Source organism: Ailuropoda melanoleuca, chromosome 13 (assembly GCF_002007445.2).
Source record: "Ailuropoda melanoleuca isolate Jingjing chromosome 13, ASM200744v2, whole genome shotgun sequence".
Classification (NCBI taxonomy): domain Eukaryota; kingdom Metazoa; phylum Chordata; class Mammalia; order Carnivora; family Ursidae; genus Ailuropoda; species Ailuropoda melanoleuca.
In genome coordinates, this window is record NC_048230.1 from 57,549,862 (window position 1) to 57,566,074 (window position 16,213).

The window sequence follows — 16,213 nt, forward strand, 5'->3', positions numbered from 1 at the left end:
GTGTGTGGTGAGGAGAGTGTGGGCCCGGGACCTGCGGGAAGCGGGGAAAGGGCGACTTGGCTCTCTCCGTCAGCTAGTCTGTAATCCCTGGGCAGAAACGAGGTTTTTTTCTCGGGAGGGGCTTGCTTCCGGGCGCCCTGGGTCAGACGACCTCTCCGCCTCCTGCCAGGCCCCTTGGGGACTCAGTCCAGCCAGATGGGATAACCTGTCTGTGATTAGAGCTTCAGCGGAGTGTTCTGTCTCCTCAGGAAGGATTAGGGAGATTTCTCTTACCGCCCATTGGAAACAGGGCCAGGATTGAAGCGTGTTTTACAATCACCGGGGCCTTACGGACCAGACTTCCTGCAGAAGACTGTTGTAATAAAGCTCTTCTCCCGGCACAGCTCTGCTCTGTGCCCAGACCTTCCTCCTTCCCCACCAGGGCTCAGCTCCCAAGTCTCCTGCAGGAGCCTCCTTGGTCCCTATGGGTAGAAGGAACCTATAGGCACCCAGACATAATTATCAACCTTTTCTCTGCTCCAGGCACCGGCAGGTGGCTATGCCTTTTAACCTGCATACAGCACTGTGAGGCAGGTCACTGCCATTATCCCCATTTTAAGGGTAAGAGAATTGAGGCACAGAGAGGGAAGAGGTCCTGTGTAAGGCCACACAGCCACAAGAGAGGGAATCCATGAATGCAAAACGTGTCTGATTTATCTTCATAACTTTTGAGGGCTGGGCTTTGAGTCAGACTTGGACGCAAGCCCTGGTTCCCCTTCTAGCTGTGTGACTGTGGGCAAGTTTCTTAACCTCTCCGAGCTTCAGTAAATGACCAGTTAATGAGAAATAATCAAATAGGCTTCACAGGATTGTCAGAGGCCTCCTTGAGAAAATGCATGTGACATGCTGAGCAACGTGCTGACCAGAGTGACAGAAGTGTGCCTGGGGGCGGCCTGTTAATGCCCTGCTCCGAGACGCAACTCAGAAAATCAGGGAATAAACTCTGAGCCTTTGTGTGGAGGCATCATGGGAGGAGCAGAGCGTTGGGCAGACAGAATCGATTCATTTGTGCTTCCGTGCCATTCATTCAGTGTTTACTGAGCCCTTACTGTGTGCAGCAGGGAGCAGGACAGAGGAACCCCTGTCCTCATGGAGCTAACTGTCCAGTGGGGAACCAGAAAATACACAAGTGGACAGCCACCAACACCCCTCTGTGTTGAGGGGATTTCAGTGAGTCAGCGGATGCCGTGAGTTAGCTTGATGTTAAGGAGGTGAGGAAATCGGGTGCTGTTTCAGCCAGGGTGGTCAGGAAGAGCCTCTCAGGGGAGGTGACATTTTAACCAAGCTCTGGATGATAAGCAAGAACCAGTCATGGGAAGATCAGGGGAACAGCCTGCCTGGCAAAGGGAACAGCAGGTGTAAAAACCCCACGGCTGGAATGAGCCTTGAGTAAGTAATTAAGAGACAGCCAGGCCAGTGTGGCTAGAGCGAGGGAGTAGCCAGGGAGTGGGAGATGAGGCTGCGGGGGTTGGCAGGGGCCATATCGGGCAGGGAAGGGGGTTCGGGGGCCCGGGTTTTATTCTGGGTGCCCTGGGAAGGCATTCAGAGTCTAATAAGCAGAAGAGTGGGATGAGGATGAGCTCATCACACAGGCTCTGGATGGAGGGACTGTCAGAGCTGGAAGAACTCAGGGGACAAGTGTCATGGTGTGCCTGGCAGGGGCAGTCAGGGAAGGCTTCCTGGAAGGAGAATGCCTTTGGTTTCCCCCTTGCCAGAGGTTAGATGTCATTCATTGATGGATGTCTGCCGGAATAGAAGGTCTGAGGTGGAAGGGGCCTCGTGTCTCAGCTACCTGCACGCACAGGTGCAGGGTATCCGTGGGGAAGAGCCGATCAGTCATGATTTGTCAGACATTGCTGCGGGAAGCTTCTACAGGAATTCTTCAGGAAGCAACTTCAGGCAGTGGAATTACAGGGACAGATATAAAACCCCCAGTCCTGCCCTCACGGAGGAGGCAGGTGAGAACAAGGGGACTGCCGTACCGGGTGGTGAGTGGTACATTGGGCCTCAGCTCAGGGGACTGTCCCAGGGAGAAGGCAAAGACACACCCGTGTATCCCTGTGCCCAGCATTGGGCTTGACACGTGGTGGTGATTCTGGGGGTCAGGAGGGAAGGAGGGCTGACGCTGGGCGCGTGCTAACTCAACCAGTGCCCCGTTGCCTGAATCCCAGACTCCCCACCAGCCTCGGCTGACCTTCTCTGTGTCCCTAGCTCAGTGCTTCCAGTTGCATCTCTCTGAACAGCTGGATCTTGCCGCTCTTCGTACCCAACGTCCAGCCACTGGCAGGTGGCTGGTTTCCTCACCTTCCTTCTCACTCGGGACCTTTGTATGTGCTCATCCCCCTGTCTAGAACACCCTTCCTTGCCCCGGTGGAGGCAAGCGGTGCCCCACTGACCTAGTGCAGTTCGCGCATGTGTTTTACGTGGGCCACATGGTGCTTTCAGGAAATTTGGGATTATATATCAACATTTAACAGTTGGGAGATTTCCCAGGAAATGCCGAATTTCCGGCTTCTCTTGGAAAGTAAGATGCTTTCGTCTTCCCATGTGGCCTCCGTCAGCTGTGTGGAGGGGTGGCTGGCGTCTTCAGGAGCACCAACCCTGGCTGGTTCATCATAGCCTCAACCTGGCCCCTCCTCCTCCTCCTCCTTCTTCTTCTTCCTTTTTTTTTTTTTTTTTGAGAGAGAAAGTGAGCAGATGCGAGGAGCGGGAGGCGCAGAGGGAGAGAGAGAATCTTAAGCAGGTTCCATGCCCAGCGCAGTTCCCGACACAGGCTCGATCTCACAACCCTGAGATCCTGACCTGAGCCGAAATCAAGAGTCGGACGCTTCACCGACTGAGCCACTCTGGCGCTGCCAACCTGGCCCCTTCTGTTCTCTTCCAAGAGCTCGAGGTCCCTGTGTTAGAGATGAATTTTATATGGTTTTGCACACCGGGTCCCAGCTTGAGATTTCATATGATGTGAGGGTTTATCTGCTGAATCCAGAAGGCCCTTGAGTGAACCACTTGCCTGAACCACCGTACTGAGGCCCAGAGGGGAATGATGTCTTGTCCAAATTCGCCCAGCAAGCTGTGAACCTCCCTTGTTGCTCTAAAAAGGGGTAAGACTCAGCTCGGGGCAGAAACCTGGGGTCACAGTTGCTCTTCTCTGGGCTGCCTTCCTCCGTCCTAGCAGAAGACGCCGGGACACTGCCTGCCCCCCATCTGGCCACAGGGCGGCTGGTCGGTGCCAGAGGCGGCCCCCGACGGGACAGCTGGTGGGCAGCCGGATGCCGAGTCTCTAGCTTCCGAGAGTGGGCACTCAACATCTGTTCTCCTCCCTCCGCTGTTGGCAGCTTTCCCCTGGCTCTGATTTTTGGGGCTTTGAGAATGAAACCAGGAGTGGAGGACCTAGAACAATCTCTTCCCCACCTGGGGCTCCCACCCCACAAAATAGATCCATTTCTTCTCTGTCTCCTCCCCCCTCCCCTTGGCCTGCACCCGGGGCCCTTTGAATGCCTCGACACACACCGCTACCTACACACGGGCGGGCTTTGCTCAGCCAAACACTGGGAAGCTAAAAATAGCCCTGCCCCCTCTGGCCCTGTAATTGGAGGCGGGACAGCTGGTTTCGATAAGCAGGAGAGCTCTGTGCTCTGGCCAGCTGCCACCTGCTTTCATTGAACACAGATTGTCTCGGTGCAAACAGCCCCGTTGCTGGCTCTCCCTTTTCCTGCTGACTTGAGTGGGTTGAGCTCTGCACTGAGCCTGAGTGTGCCTCCAAGAGCAGGGACCTGGGGTCCGGCCGAGCCGCTACCCCCACTGGGCAGTCACGTTGGATCTGCCTGATTTTCTCGGGCTCGTGAGCCCTTCTTTCTCCCAGAGACCTTCCTGCCGACCCTAGAACATTCCTTCTTGTTTGATGGCTCATTCCTTCCTGTGTTCAAGAAATGATTATTGAGGTCTACTGTGCTTTAGATCCTCCCCTAGGTGCTGGGGCTAGGGCTGTGAATAAGACCGACAGAAGTCCCTGTCGGCGTGGAGATTACTTTCTGGTGGGGCAGACGGCTGATAAACACATATATACCTGTACCAGTACAATTCCAGACAAGGATAAGTGCTAAAAAGGAAGCAAAACTGAGAGATGTGAAGATTGTGTGGGGAGCTGCTTTCGGGAAGAAGGAAGGACTTAACATGAGGAGCTGGGGGAGAGCGTTTCCAGGCAGAGGGAACAGTAAGTGCAAAGGCCCCGAGGTAGGTAGGAGTCTCATCTTTTTGAAGAAGCAGAGGTGGTGGGTGTGGCTGAAACATAATAAGGGAAAGGTGTAGGAGAGGAGATCCGTGAGGACGGCCGTTCACGTGGGGCATTGTCATCACACAGGCAGAGTTTGGATCTTTTTCTGAGAGCAAGCGGGAAGCCCGCTGGAGAGTTTGAGTAGGAGAATGACATGATCTGATCACCATGAGCTCTCTTGACTCTCCACAGTCATCTTTCTGGGCTGTTATTTGTTCCTGCCTGTTTGTTTCTTCCTTCCTTCTGCTCATCCATCCATATTGCCATCCATCATCCCTTCCCCCACCCACCTGCCCGGGTCTTTCTCCATTTAGTGTCGCCCATCCCCCCATGCTCCCCTCCACCCCCCTGCCCGCTGGTCTTTCCAGCTACCTGCTCATTTGTCAGTCAGGTCGTCCATTCATCTACTCACTTCCTATTGATTTACCTCCCCACTCATGTGTCCATCTGTCCATCTGTCCATCCATCTATCCATCCATCCATCCTCCCATCCTCCCTCCCTTCCTACTTTCCTCCAATCTATGCATCCATCCTCCTTCCCTCCCTCCTTGCCTCCCTCTCATCTACCCACCCATCCATCCATCCATCCATCCATCCATCCTCCCTTCATCTCTCCTTCCCTCCCTCCCTCCCATCCATCCATCTACTCTTCTTCCTTCCGTCTTATCCATCCATCCATCCTTCCATCCATCCATGTACCCATCCAGTGCACCTGAGTCAGGGTCTGGGGTCTGGTCACACCCACCCCTCTGCCATTGGTCCTGGGAAAAAGCACAAGGTCTCAGCACAACCCCCAGGTTGTGGGCCTGGGGGCTCTGGGCCCCCAAGCTTTGCTTTCCTGTGGGACGTTCTAGCTGTCCTTTACAGGAGTGGGTTGGGCCAAGCCAGTTTGGTGCTGGTCCCTGTGTTCCTAAGACTGGGGAGGTTCTCTCAACGGCATCTTATGTTCCTGGCAGTGAGTTTGTTGCCTGGCTTCTGGAAATTGGCGAAATCAGCAAGACCGAAGAAGGAGTCAACTTGGGCCAGGCTCTGTTGGAGAACGGTATAATCCACCATGGTGAGTGGGGGCTGGGCCCGGGCAGTCCCAGGGGGAGGCACAGGTCAGACCTTAGCAGTGTTGTGCTCCCCCTAACGCAGGGGGTGTCATTAGTCTCCTGTGCAGCCGCCCTGTTCCTCGGGCACAGTGTGGCCTCGGGACGCGGATGCCCTTACAAATCGGCTCACAGGGCCGGAAAGCCCTGCCCTCACCTGGGACACCAGCAAAGCAGGGACACCTCGAAAAGTCCCTTCCAAAAAAGGGCAAGAGCCATTTATGTTTTAGTCATTCAGCCAATCTTTATTGAATGCATGTTAGGTGCCCGGCACTTGCACACAGCAGAGAACAGGCCAGATGAAACCGTCCTCATGGGGCCGATGTTCTGGTCAGAGGGGAAGGTGATGAACGAAGTGAAATCTGTGTGTATCCAGGTGGCTATCAGTGCCAGGCGGGGGAGAGAAGGCAGGGGGGTGGCAGTCAGTTTTGAATAGGGGTTTGGAAGGCCTCTCTGAGAAGGTGCCCTGAGAGAGCGAGGGGCTGGGTAGCACCCGGGTTTTAGGCCGAGGGAACAGCAGGTGCAGAGTCCCCGCAGGAGAGTAAGCAGCGTGTCCAGGGAGCCACAGGGTGGCCGGTGCTGCCGCAGGAGCAGGCATGGGCACTGCCAGGAGACGCGGTGGGTGGGCTCAGGGCCGGGGATAGTGGGGAGGGGATGAGGTCCGGGGCTGCTGGAGGGATAGCGGGGTCTTCAGCTTTTACTTGGAGCGAGATCGGAAGCTGCGGCTGAGTGCCGAGGGGAGGGGAGCCCTGCTGAGACTCAGACTTGCACAGGATTCCTCTGGCCACCACGTGGGCAGCAGGGGGCTGGGCGAGGGGCCGTGATGTTCCAGAGGGGAGATAACTGTGGCTCAGAGCAGGGTGGGGTGTGGAGTCAGACTGTTAATGTTTTGAAGGCAGAGCCCCCAGGATCTGCTAATGGATCCATGGTGGGGAGGGCCAGAAAGAAGCAGCAAGGGCATCCCAAAGCCATCGTATAGAGAGGGTTTCATAAATCCTGATTGTGTAAGACCACACGCGGGCATCCACGGTCCCAACACATGCTTTGGTGATCTAGCACCATGGAGGTGCTGGGCCAGATGGGTCCCAGTGCAGGCTGGGTCAGGGCATTTCTGGGCCCCTCTTGAGAACTGCAGGTGCCCTGGCCCCAAGCGGCAGGGCTCAGCAGGGCCGCAGGCAGAGCAGGGGGACCTGGTTTCCGCAGAGGAGTGCGGGCGGGGGTTCAGTGAAATTGCGCGTGGCACAGACCCTGGCTGAGTGCAGGGCGATGATGGGCGGGGGTGGGCCGAGCCTCACCAGCCGCCTGTGTTCCTCCAGTGTCTGACAAGCACCAGTTCAAGAACGAGCAGGTGATGTACCGCTTCCGTTACGATGACGGCACCTACAAGGCCCGGAGTGAGCTGGAGGACATCATGTCCAAGGTAGGGACGGCACCCGACCTCACGACCCTGACTCCACCGTCACTGCAGAGCAGGCCTGCACCCCAGTGGCCTGTGCTCTTCCCCCTTCCCCACCGGCCTGCTCTGTCCCGAGAGCCATCTTTCCCAGCAGCCCGGACTCAGAGGCTCCTGAAGGATGTGGCCTGATCCCAGACACCCCCTTTTTCTCTTTCAGGGTGTGAGACTTTACTGCCGCCTTCACAGCCTCTACACCCCTGTGATCAAGTAAGTTACCTTCTCCCAGCTCTACTTTCACCTCTGCCTCTTCTCAGCTGGGTGGCCTTGGGCTGGTAACTTAACCTCTCTGAGCCTCAGTCGCCGTCTCCATCAAACGGGGCTAATCATCGCCTCGATCGTCCATGTTTGTCTTTAGGGTTAAGTGAGCCAATCTGTGGGAGACGCTGCAGTGCGGTGGTGACGGGTGTCCGTTCTGGGGCCAGTTTGAGTCTCAGCTGCTAGTTACCAGCTGCATGACCTTGGGCAGAGTTACTTAGCCTCCTGGTGCCTCAACATTTTCCTCTGTGGAATGGGGATGATAATAAGATCCACCCCGGGGCCCTTGCACTGCTATTCCCTCCCCTGGAATGCTCTTCCCTTACCTATCTGCATATTTATTCCTCACTTCCTTCAAATGTCTCCAAATCAGAGGGGCCTTCCCTGCCCACTTCTCTAAAGCATCACTGTCTGGTCTGCACTGTCCTCCTTACTTCACTTTGGCTTTCTTCTTAGAACTTGTTAGTGGTTGACGTATTACATATTTATTTTTTATTGATATGCTGTCTTTCTTCCCCACTGAACTGTGAACTCACCAAGGGCAGGGAGTTTGCTCACTGCTGTGTCCCCAGACCCTTGCCCAGTGTCTAGAGCACTGCTGTCCTGTAGCCCTTTCCACACTGATAGCTGTGCCCTGTGGCTGTAGGGTCAAGTACAGTAGCCGTGAGTCACGTGTGGCTTTCAGACCCTTGAGACGGAGGAATGTGATTTTAAGTTTGATTTAATATTCATTGATGGACAAATGGGTACATATTGGAGAGTGTGGGTCAAGGGCAGAGTAGCCTTCAGTGAGCGTTTGTCAAGTTGAAAGGTAATTAACATCTTTGGCCTCTGATTCTGCATCTGTGAAATGGGCATAAGAAGAGCTCGTGGGGCGCCTGGGTGGCACAGCGGTTAAGCATCTGCCTTCGGCTCAGGGCGTGATCCCGGCGTTATGGGATCGAGCCCCACATCAGGCTCCTCTGCTATGAGCCTGCTTCTTCCTCTCCCACTCCCCCTGCTTGTGTTCCCTCTCTCGCTGGCTGTCTCTATCTCTGTCAAATAAATAAATAAAATCTTTAAAAAAAAAAAAAAGAAGAGCTCGTGCCTCTTGGGTTCCTGTGAGGATTAAATCTGAATGATGCCCGGTGCATAGTGAGGGCCGTATAAATGCCAGCGACTGGTTGTTTTTTTTTATTATGAAGCTATGGTTATGGATGAAGGGATGGAGAGAGTGACCTCATTCTTACCCAGCTGCACATTCCTCTGCCCCCTGTCCTGATGGCTCGGGTTCACTCTTAGAGGGGCAGAGGGGATTCCAGCATTTGCTGGCCTCGTTGGGGGTCAGGCCTGGGAACCCCTCGCCTCTCTAGATCTGCTGCTTCCTCGGTCCAGCCCTGGCCCTCGCGAGAAGGGCCTCCCGATCAGCCCCAGAGAAGGAAGTGGCAGGGGCCAGTGTGCATGTGGCCTGCCAGCTACCCAGTTCCTAAAAGTCTGAGACAAACTCCCCAGCCGGACTTTGTCATCAGTCTCAGCATGGCTGGTCACGTAAACTCCTGTTTGCCGGCTTCGAAGCCCGAGACATGGTTGCAGTCTGACTGCAAGGTTAGGGCGACCCCCTATAACAGTGCTTCGGGGGGGAGTTTAGATGCCACGCACGTCAGAGCCTGTGCCTGGGGAGAGACCTGGGGGCCCGATTCCCACCCCTGTGCTCCCCGATGTGCTCACGTGTGCTCCCTCCCCCTGCAGAGACCGCGATTACCACCTGAAGACGTACAAGTCCGTGCTGCCCGGGAGCAAGCTGGTGGACTGGCTGCTGGCTCAGGTGAGCTCTCCCCCTGACCCATGGGAGCACCTGCTCGCTCTGCCCGGCACTGAGAAACAGGCCAGGCTGTGGGCCTTGATGTTTCTTCAAACCATTTCTTCTCTAGTTTTTACTCCTGTAAAATACACATCTCACTTAACTGTCATCACCAGTGTTTAGCATGCAGTTCATGGCATGACGTCCCCTCACATCACTGTGCAGCCATCCCCACCCTCCCTCTCCCAGAGCTCTTTTCATCTTGCAGAACCGAAACCCTGTGCCTGGTCAACGCCAGCTACCCACTCACCCCTCCCTGCAGCCCCTGGCAACCTCACTTCCACTTTCTGTCTCTAGGAGCTTGGCTGCACCAGGGACCCTGCGTGAGCGGGATCACCCAGCTGTTGTCCTGCTGTGGCTGGCTGATGGCGCTCAGTGTCATGTCCTCAGGGCCATCCATGTGGTGGCCTGGGACAGAATTGCCTTCCTTTGCCAGGCTGAATAATATTCCATTGCATGGATCGCCCACATTTTATTTATCTGTTATTAAATATTATCCATCTATTAGTGTCTATTTCACAGACGCTTGGCTTGCTGCCACCCGGAAGCTTCCAGGTAAAACTGGCACAGTCCCGGCTGAGCTGGGACAAGTTGGTCTCATGCTAGAGCACCAGATCAGAGCCTCCGCAGTTACTTCTTTAAAAGAAGTTGCCAGGGGGCAGGGGCTGGGCAGAGGCTTGGAAAGTCCACGCGTCGGTTTTGCTCCAACTTCCCAAAGGTGTTTGCTCCACTGAGATGCCGCAGACACTTCTGTCTGCCTGCCTCCGATGCTTTATGGCTCCTGCTCCCTTGGCACTTTCACTGGGCCTGGCCCTGGCTGGGTTTTGTGCCTTACCTCGTTGAGTCCTCCAACCCGTTTATAGACAGGGCAACTGGCACCCAGAGAGGCCGAGCACTTGGTTCAAGGGTACACAGCCCCGTAGCGGCACAGCTGGGATTGGGATGGGCCCGTCTCACCCGGCTTGTACCTCGGTTCTGCGAATTTTTCAGGGAGCTCGCAAGACTGTTCATTTGTAGTCTGTAAAAAGACCGTATTGGCTCCAAAGATGAGGAGACAACTGTGAAATCAAAATGGATAAATGTTTAAACGTTTACAGAGTGCAGCTTTATGTCAGCCTCCTTAATTGTTAAATTTAGCATTCATAAAAACCTCGTTCCTTTTGAAAACAATTTGCTGGCGGGACTTTTCCATGTCACACAATTCCCGATGATGGCCTAGAAATCGTAGCCAATCTGTAAAGTAAACGTTTCTTGGCGCCAAATCACTTAAAAAGCAGGTTTAGAAAAATCCTTGAAACATTTTTTTCAGGCCCAGGCAGCATATTAAATGTAGGATGTGGGTGTGTTTTAATAGGTTTGCTGTGGTGTGGGATGCTAAGACCCGGGAGGTCTTGAGACAGCCCCGGATTTGAATTCGGTTTTGCACATCCGGAAGGGGCAGAGCGCTAACCANGCCCCCCCCCCCCCCCCCCCCGCCGGCTCCCGTGAAGCCAGCCCGGGGCACCTGCTTTATTGATAGGCAGGCCGACCTGGGTTGGATCCCAGCTGTGCGTCTTCCTAGCGGAGTGATCTTGGACAAGCCTGTTAGCCTCTCTGTGCCTCCCTTTCCACACCTGGAAAATGAAGCTCAAAACGATACCTTCCCCGTTAGATTATTTTGAGGATTCGGTGAGTTAATCACATAAAATGCTCAGACTGGCACCTGGCACAGAGTCATTGCTCAGTAAATGCATCTCTTATTATAATTCCTCATCTCCTGCACAGGGGACTCCAGGTGGCTCCAAATTACACGCAGTGCAGACGGCTGAAGAATCTGCAGAGGGGTTTGGGGGCGCAGGGACGCTAAGATCAGGAAACAACCCGCTTGGGGGGAAGGGCAGATGCACGGAGTCCCGCCTCTGGCGTGTGCGGCCACAGGTGAGGGTGACACGGGGTGATTTGTGGTTTAGGTTCTTTGCGTGGAGCCCAGACGTGCCTGGGTCCGGGCTTTCTGAACCAGCTGCTTCTCCCCACCTTGGCCCTTTCTGCGGCCTTGTGTTTCCCGAGCCCCAGTGGTATCCACTGCCGTGTGGGGGTTTCAAAGCATGATGTGGACTTTGCCCTAAGTGGCAAATCCCAGGCCTGAGTTAGGAGTGAGGCGGCTCGCCGCGATGGTGAGATGTCAGTGGGTCCGAGAGATGTCTGGAGATGGGGTGCACGGCCTGCAGTGCTGTGGGGTGGGATGGGGAGCAAGGATGCGTCCTGGGGCTTTGGTGCGCCGGGGGGCTGAAAGTACCCTTTACGGTGATGAGAGGACGGTGGAGGAAGCCCCGAGTGCCTGGGAAAATCAAGAGTTGTCCTCTGGTGCAGGAAGGCGCTGCTTTTGGGGTGCCCGCTGGACTTCCCAGGGGGTGGGTGGAAGACAGGGCAGGGTCGGCATGCCTGGCGCTCGGGTGGCATCTGCCCTGCGGATGCTCTGTTCCTTGTCAGCTCTGGCAGTATTGAAATGAGCAGTCAGGAGAGCGTGTAGAGCAATTCAGCAAGAGGGCCCGTTAGCTCCTCCCTTTCTTTGAGCACCTACTGTGTACCAGGCACCGTTTTAGGGTTCCGGGGACACAGCAGGCTGGTGGCTCAAGGCGCTGGCAGAGGACACAAAGCATCCTCGGGGACATGGCAGGAGCCCTGGCCGCAACCTTTGGCAACTAAGTGGCTGTCCTCTTAGAGCCTCAGTTTCCCTAACGTGGTGGTGGGGGGAAGCGTCTGGCTCGGAAAGGATTCCTTTCTCAATGGTGTAACATAGGGCGGGTGCGAGCACATCTGTGCCCCAGTTTCTTCTTCTGTTCAATGGGAGTAAGGAGAGTGATTGCCTCTGGGTCGACACTCAAGACCGGGTGAGATCGTGCAGCGCCCGGCTCGCTGCGAGTCAGTGAGAGGTATCCTTGGATATTGTCCTGGGGGTTTCCCAAGTCACAGGCAGGGAGCCTCCCGCAGCCCTATGTCTGTTACCCCCTGGGAGTGGTCCATCGCCCAGCCCAGCTCTGTTCCTGCTGCCTGCATCCCAGGTGGTTCTCGATAGAGACGTTTTGTGGCCCACTGAGTGCTAGATGCCATGGGGAGACAGGTAACCTTGACGGCCACCACTGCTGGCCACATGGAGCCAATGTTCTAGTGAGAGACACACCTTAAACCATAGTCACATATCTGGAGGAAGCCCAGCACCGGGAATAGTTGGTGCTGATTCTCCCAAGAGCAGTGGCGTGAAGGGATGAGTTTGTTTCAGACTGTGACAGGTGCATCCCCGGTATCATACAAGGTCATGAGAGTGTAACGGGATGAACATTTGTTGAGAGGATGTGCGGGGGTGGGGGACTACTTTAGGGTGTCCTCTGAGGAGCTGACTTGGTCACTGAGACCTAAAAAGCCAGGACAGGGCATTCCAGGGGGAGGAAAGAGCAAATGCAAAGGCCCTGAGGTGGGGGCATATAGTTTGTGAAAGGACTAGCAAGGAGGCCAGCGTGGCTGGAGCCCCAGCATAGGGGCTAGTGGGTGGCTGGGGGAGATGAGGGGAGCATGGCAATGGCGGTGCGGTGGCCAGGGCTGTGTGTGCTCGTGCCTTCCTCCGGGAGGGAAGAAAATGATGATTTGAGCTTTTCCCACAACTTGGCGGGATGTGGGGTAGGGAGCTTACTTTTCAGGTGTGCATGGACAGTGTATTCCATGGCTCACTTGAGAATCCTGCTGTTGTTCTAACTTTAGGAACCTCCCTGTGGGTCATCCCAGGGCTCTGTGGGGAAGGGGGTCAGGGCTGGGCTGGGAGCCCAGATTGTGAGTGCCTCCAAAAGCCAGGTGGGCTCCAGACGCCTGCCGGGGCCTCCCAGGCTGCAAATCTGGGGCCTGCTGGCCACCTGGATCCCGGCTGTGCCTCCCCTGCTGGCCCCACACAGCTGGGGGGCTGCTGCTCTGGATGCAGCCTCCCTCACGGATGGCTACCTCCACTGGCAGGGCTCTGCGCACACAGCCCTCCGGCTGCTGGCCGGGGTCCCACAGGAGAGATTTGTCTTCCTCGAGTCGGCCAGTGCATGCGGTCCTGCGGCCAGTGGCTTTGCCAGGCCCTGTGCCCTGAGTCTGAGCCGCAAGCCTTGGCAGGCTGAGTCCGGCAGCCCCTGGCATTTGTTTCTCCTTTAGCTGGGAAATTCCCTCCCCGCCCCTCGGCTGCTGGCGGAGGATTGGGGGGACAGTTGAGGCGACTGCCTCTTGAAACAGCTTCTCACTTTGGGAGTTCTTTAAATGAGAGGTCGTCGGGCCTTGTGGCCATCTGAGTGTGGTTGAAGCTCACTGACCTGTGGCCACAGGCTCCAGCACAATTTGGCCCCTGCTGACAGCACCTTTATTCAATCGCCAAGTATTTATTGAGCACCTCCTGTGTACCAGGCCTAAGTTCTAAGCCCTCGGGATTCCGCAGGGAACACAGCAGTTCAAACTCCTTGTCCTGATGGAGCTTGCTCACCCCCTCCCTGGTGGCCAGACTGCCTTTTGTGCCACAGGCTTCGTCCCACCCCTGGACCTTTGTCCGTGCTGTTTTCTCTGCCTGTCACCCAGCCGCTCCCCCCAGCCCCCGTCCCCAACTGCGCCACACAACTCCCATGATTTCCCTGATGAACCGAGATCGTTGGGTTTGCAGGAACCAGAAACAGACTTGGGCTAACTTAAGGAGAGTGGGAAAAAAAAGAAGACGGTTCATAGAAGGGTAAAGACACCCACAGAGTCAGGGAGACCCAGGAGCCAGCCTTAGAAAGAACTGGCACCAGGCAATGCCCAGCTTCTTGGAAGTGGGAGCTGAGGGCACCTTCTTCAGGGCACTCCTCTCATGGAGAACCACACCGACTGTTCCCTGTCCTTGGGTTCCTCCTGCTGCGGGTCGTGTTCCTGGGGCAGGGATTATCACCGTAGCTTTGCACGGACCATGTGTCCTCCCTGGTCTAGGTTGGTGGGGGGCGGGCAGGTGGTAGTGAAAAACTCTGAGGGGCTGTCCCACTAAGATGACATTCCACAGGGGAGAGTCGGGCCCAAAGGCGGGCCCAGTAGGCCATGGCCGTTCATACTTCAGTTTTGGGTTGGCTGTCACTTCCTTGGAAAAGGCCTGAGATGAACCAGACTTCAGTTGTACTGGTTAGGAGGGGGTTTGTTTGCAAGAACAGAAAACCCAACTAAACAGTGATCCAAGCAGATAATTGTGCCGCATACCAGTCACATGCCACATGGCAAGAACGTTCATCCGTCACTCTAGCCTCAGCATTGTCTGCCACCGTGGTCACTGGATAGCCCCTTAGCCCTACATATGTGGCTTCCTCATATGACTTTGTGCTTGGTAGGGGGGGGTGGTCCTGATTTTGCTCTTCCTTTTTATGAGGGAGGAAGGTATTTTCCAGAATTCCCTGGTAGCCTTCCCCAGGTGTCTCACTGGCTACAGCTAGGTCAGTTAGGATTCGGACTTCGTTGCCCATATCAAAGACCCAGCTACAGAGGCTGATACAAGTTACGGGTTGATTTTCCTTTGCTATGAGAGGAGCCTAGAGGCGGGTGGTCTAGAGCTGCTAGGGCAGCCTCATGAGACCTCTGGGGACCACACTCTCTCTCTCTTCTGCTTTGCCATCCTTAGCATGTTTTGATCCTGGGTCCTATTGTGGTCTAGGATGACTGCAGGAGCTCCAGCCATCACATCTTTGTTCCAAGGTGGAGGGAGAAGAGAGAAGGGCCAGGGACAAAGGATTTTTCCAGAGCTCCCTACCAGTGATTTCTGCTTATATCTCTTGGCCCCCTGTAGCTGTGATCTTCTAGATGGATGCCTTGCCGTCTTCAACAGTGATGTTTCATTACTGGTGTGGTATGGGGGAGGGGGAGAGGGTTATTGCTAGGCAACCAACAATATCTGGCACAGAAAATCTCCCTTTCTCCTTTGTTTATGGCACAATACACAGTGGATTTATCCCAACTAGTATTACTTTTCTTGTGTGGGGTGTATTCACAATAGTCATTGACATGTTCGGTCAGTACGACAGTGCATAAAATAGACACAGATCCCTGCCCCCACGGAGCCTCCATTCCAGGTGGGCTTTTCACAGCCTTGCTCAGCCCCTCTGATGTCGGGTCACCTAACACCCTCCCCTTCCTGTTCCGTTTCAGGGTGACTGCCAGACGCGGGAGGAGGCGGTGGCACTTGGCGTGGGCCTGTGTAACAACGGCTTCATGCACCACGGTAATCTACCCCTTCCCTTCAGCCCAGCCTCTGGGGGGAGGGGTCTGTCCTGGAACGGAAAAGCTAATAGGGACCCTGGTCCCTGGGACATTTTATGGGTGGGGGGTGAGGGGAACTGAGGCCCAGAGAAAGCAAATGGTGGGGCTGGAGGCTGCTTGGCCTGCCCATGGGGGAGCCCAGGCTAGATGCTGGATCTGTGGGCCTGTACACCTTGGGGAGTTTGGGGCGGCTCAGGAATCTTACCCCGTTCCCCCCCACACACACACTTCTGCACCGATGGCTACATCACTTCAGGGGTTCAGTAGGACCAAGATGGCTAGAAATGCCTGGCTGGAAAAATGGACTAGATTTGAGGTCAAATCTGTGGGCTTCCTGGGCCCTTCTCCTGGATGAGACGTGACCTCTGGGTGGGCAGGGAGGCCGGATCATGCAGGCCCGGCCCGCGGGCTTCCAGGGGGAGGAGAGGAGAGGGGTCTGAGGGGACAGAGGGCAGGCAGGTTGTAAGTAAGAGAGGAAGGAAGCCGGGCAGGGACGTTCGCACCGCTTTGCCCGGCCTGACCCCTTAGATAGGTTACTCTCCTTCCCACCGGAGAAACACTGAAGAGGGTCAGAGAGGTGGGCCATCCTGGGATGATCCTGAAGTGGGAAGGTGGGCAGAAGGAAGGAGAAACTGGTTCTGCTGTCACCATTTCACATTCAAACAGAAGTTAATACGCTGTGTGCCTGGCCTCCTGAGCGCTCCCCATGTATTAATTAGTTTAATCCTGAAATGATCCTTTGATGTTGGTATTAATAGCATCCCTGTTTATAAATGAGGAAATGGAAGCCCAGATAGTTAAGAGACTTGCTCAAGGTCACACAGCAAGTAGGAGCTGGGATTTGAACCCAGGCAGGCGGGCTTCACACTGAGCTCTGTGACCTTCCCAGAGGCTGGCCCTGGGGGATCCCTGAGTCTCCTACCCTTTCAGCAGGATAGGCAGACTTAACTCCCGCTAAGGAGCCTTTCTTCTCCTTCTAGAACATT

The 16,213-nt window shown here is 55.4% G+C and overlaps 1 protein-coding gene across 2 annotated transcripts in view; it reads left to right on the forward strand.

Annotated features, from left to right (window-relative positions):
- The window catches only part of PREX1 (phosphatidylinositol-3,4,5-trisphosphate dependent Rac exchange factor 1), a 186,872-nt gene that overhangs the window by 122,044 nt on the left and 48,615 nt on the right, over positions 1-16,213 (forward strand). For both annotated transcript variants that reach the window (XM_034639807.1, XM_034639809.1), the window contains exons 11-15: positions 5,269-5,369; positions 6,720-6,823; positions 7,017-7,066; positions 8,843-8,918; positions 15,117-15,189. In XM_034639807.1, the coding sequence (XP_034495698.1) occupies positions 5,269-5,369; positions 6,720-6,823; positions 7,017-7,066; positions 8,843-8,918; positions 15,117-15,189 (404 nt within the window). The remainder of the gene's footprint in view (positions 1-5,268; positions 5,370-6,719; positions 6,824-7,016; positions 7,067-8,842; positions 8,919-15,116; positions 15,190-16,213) is intronic.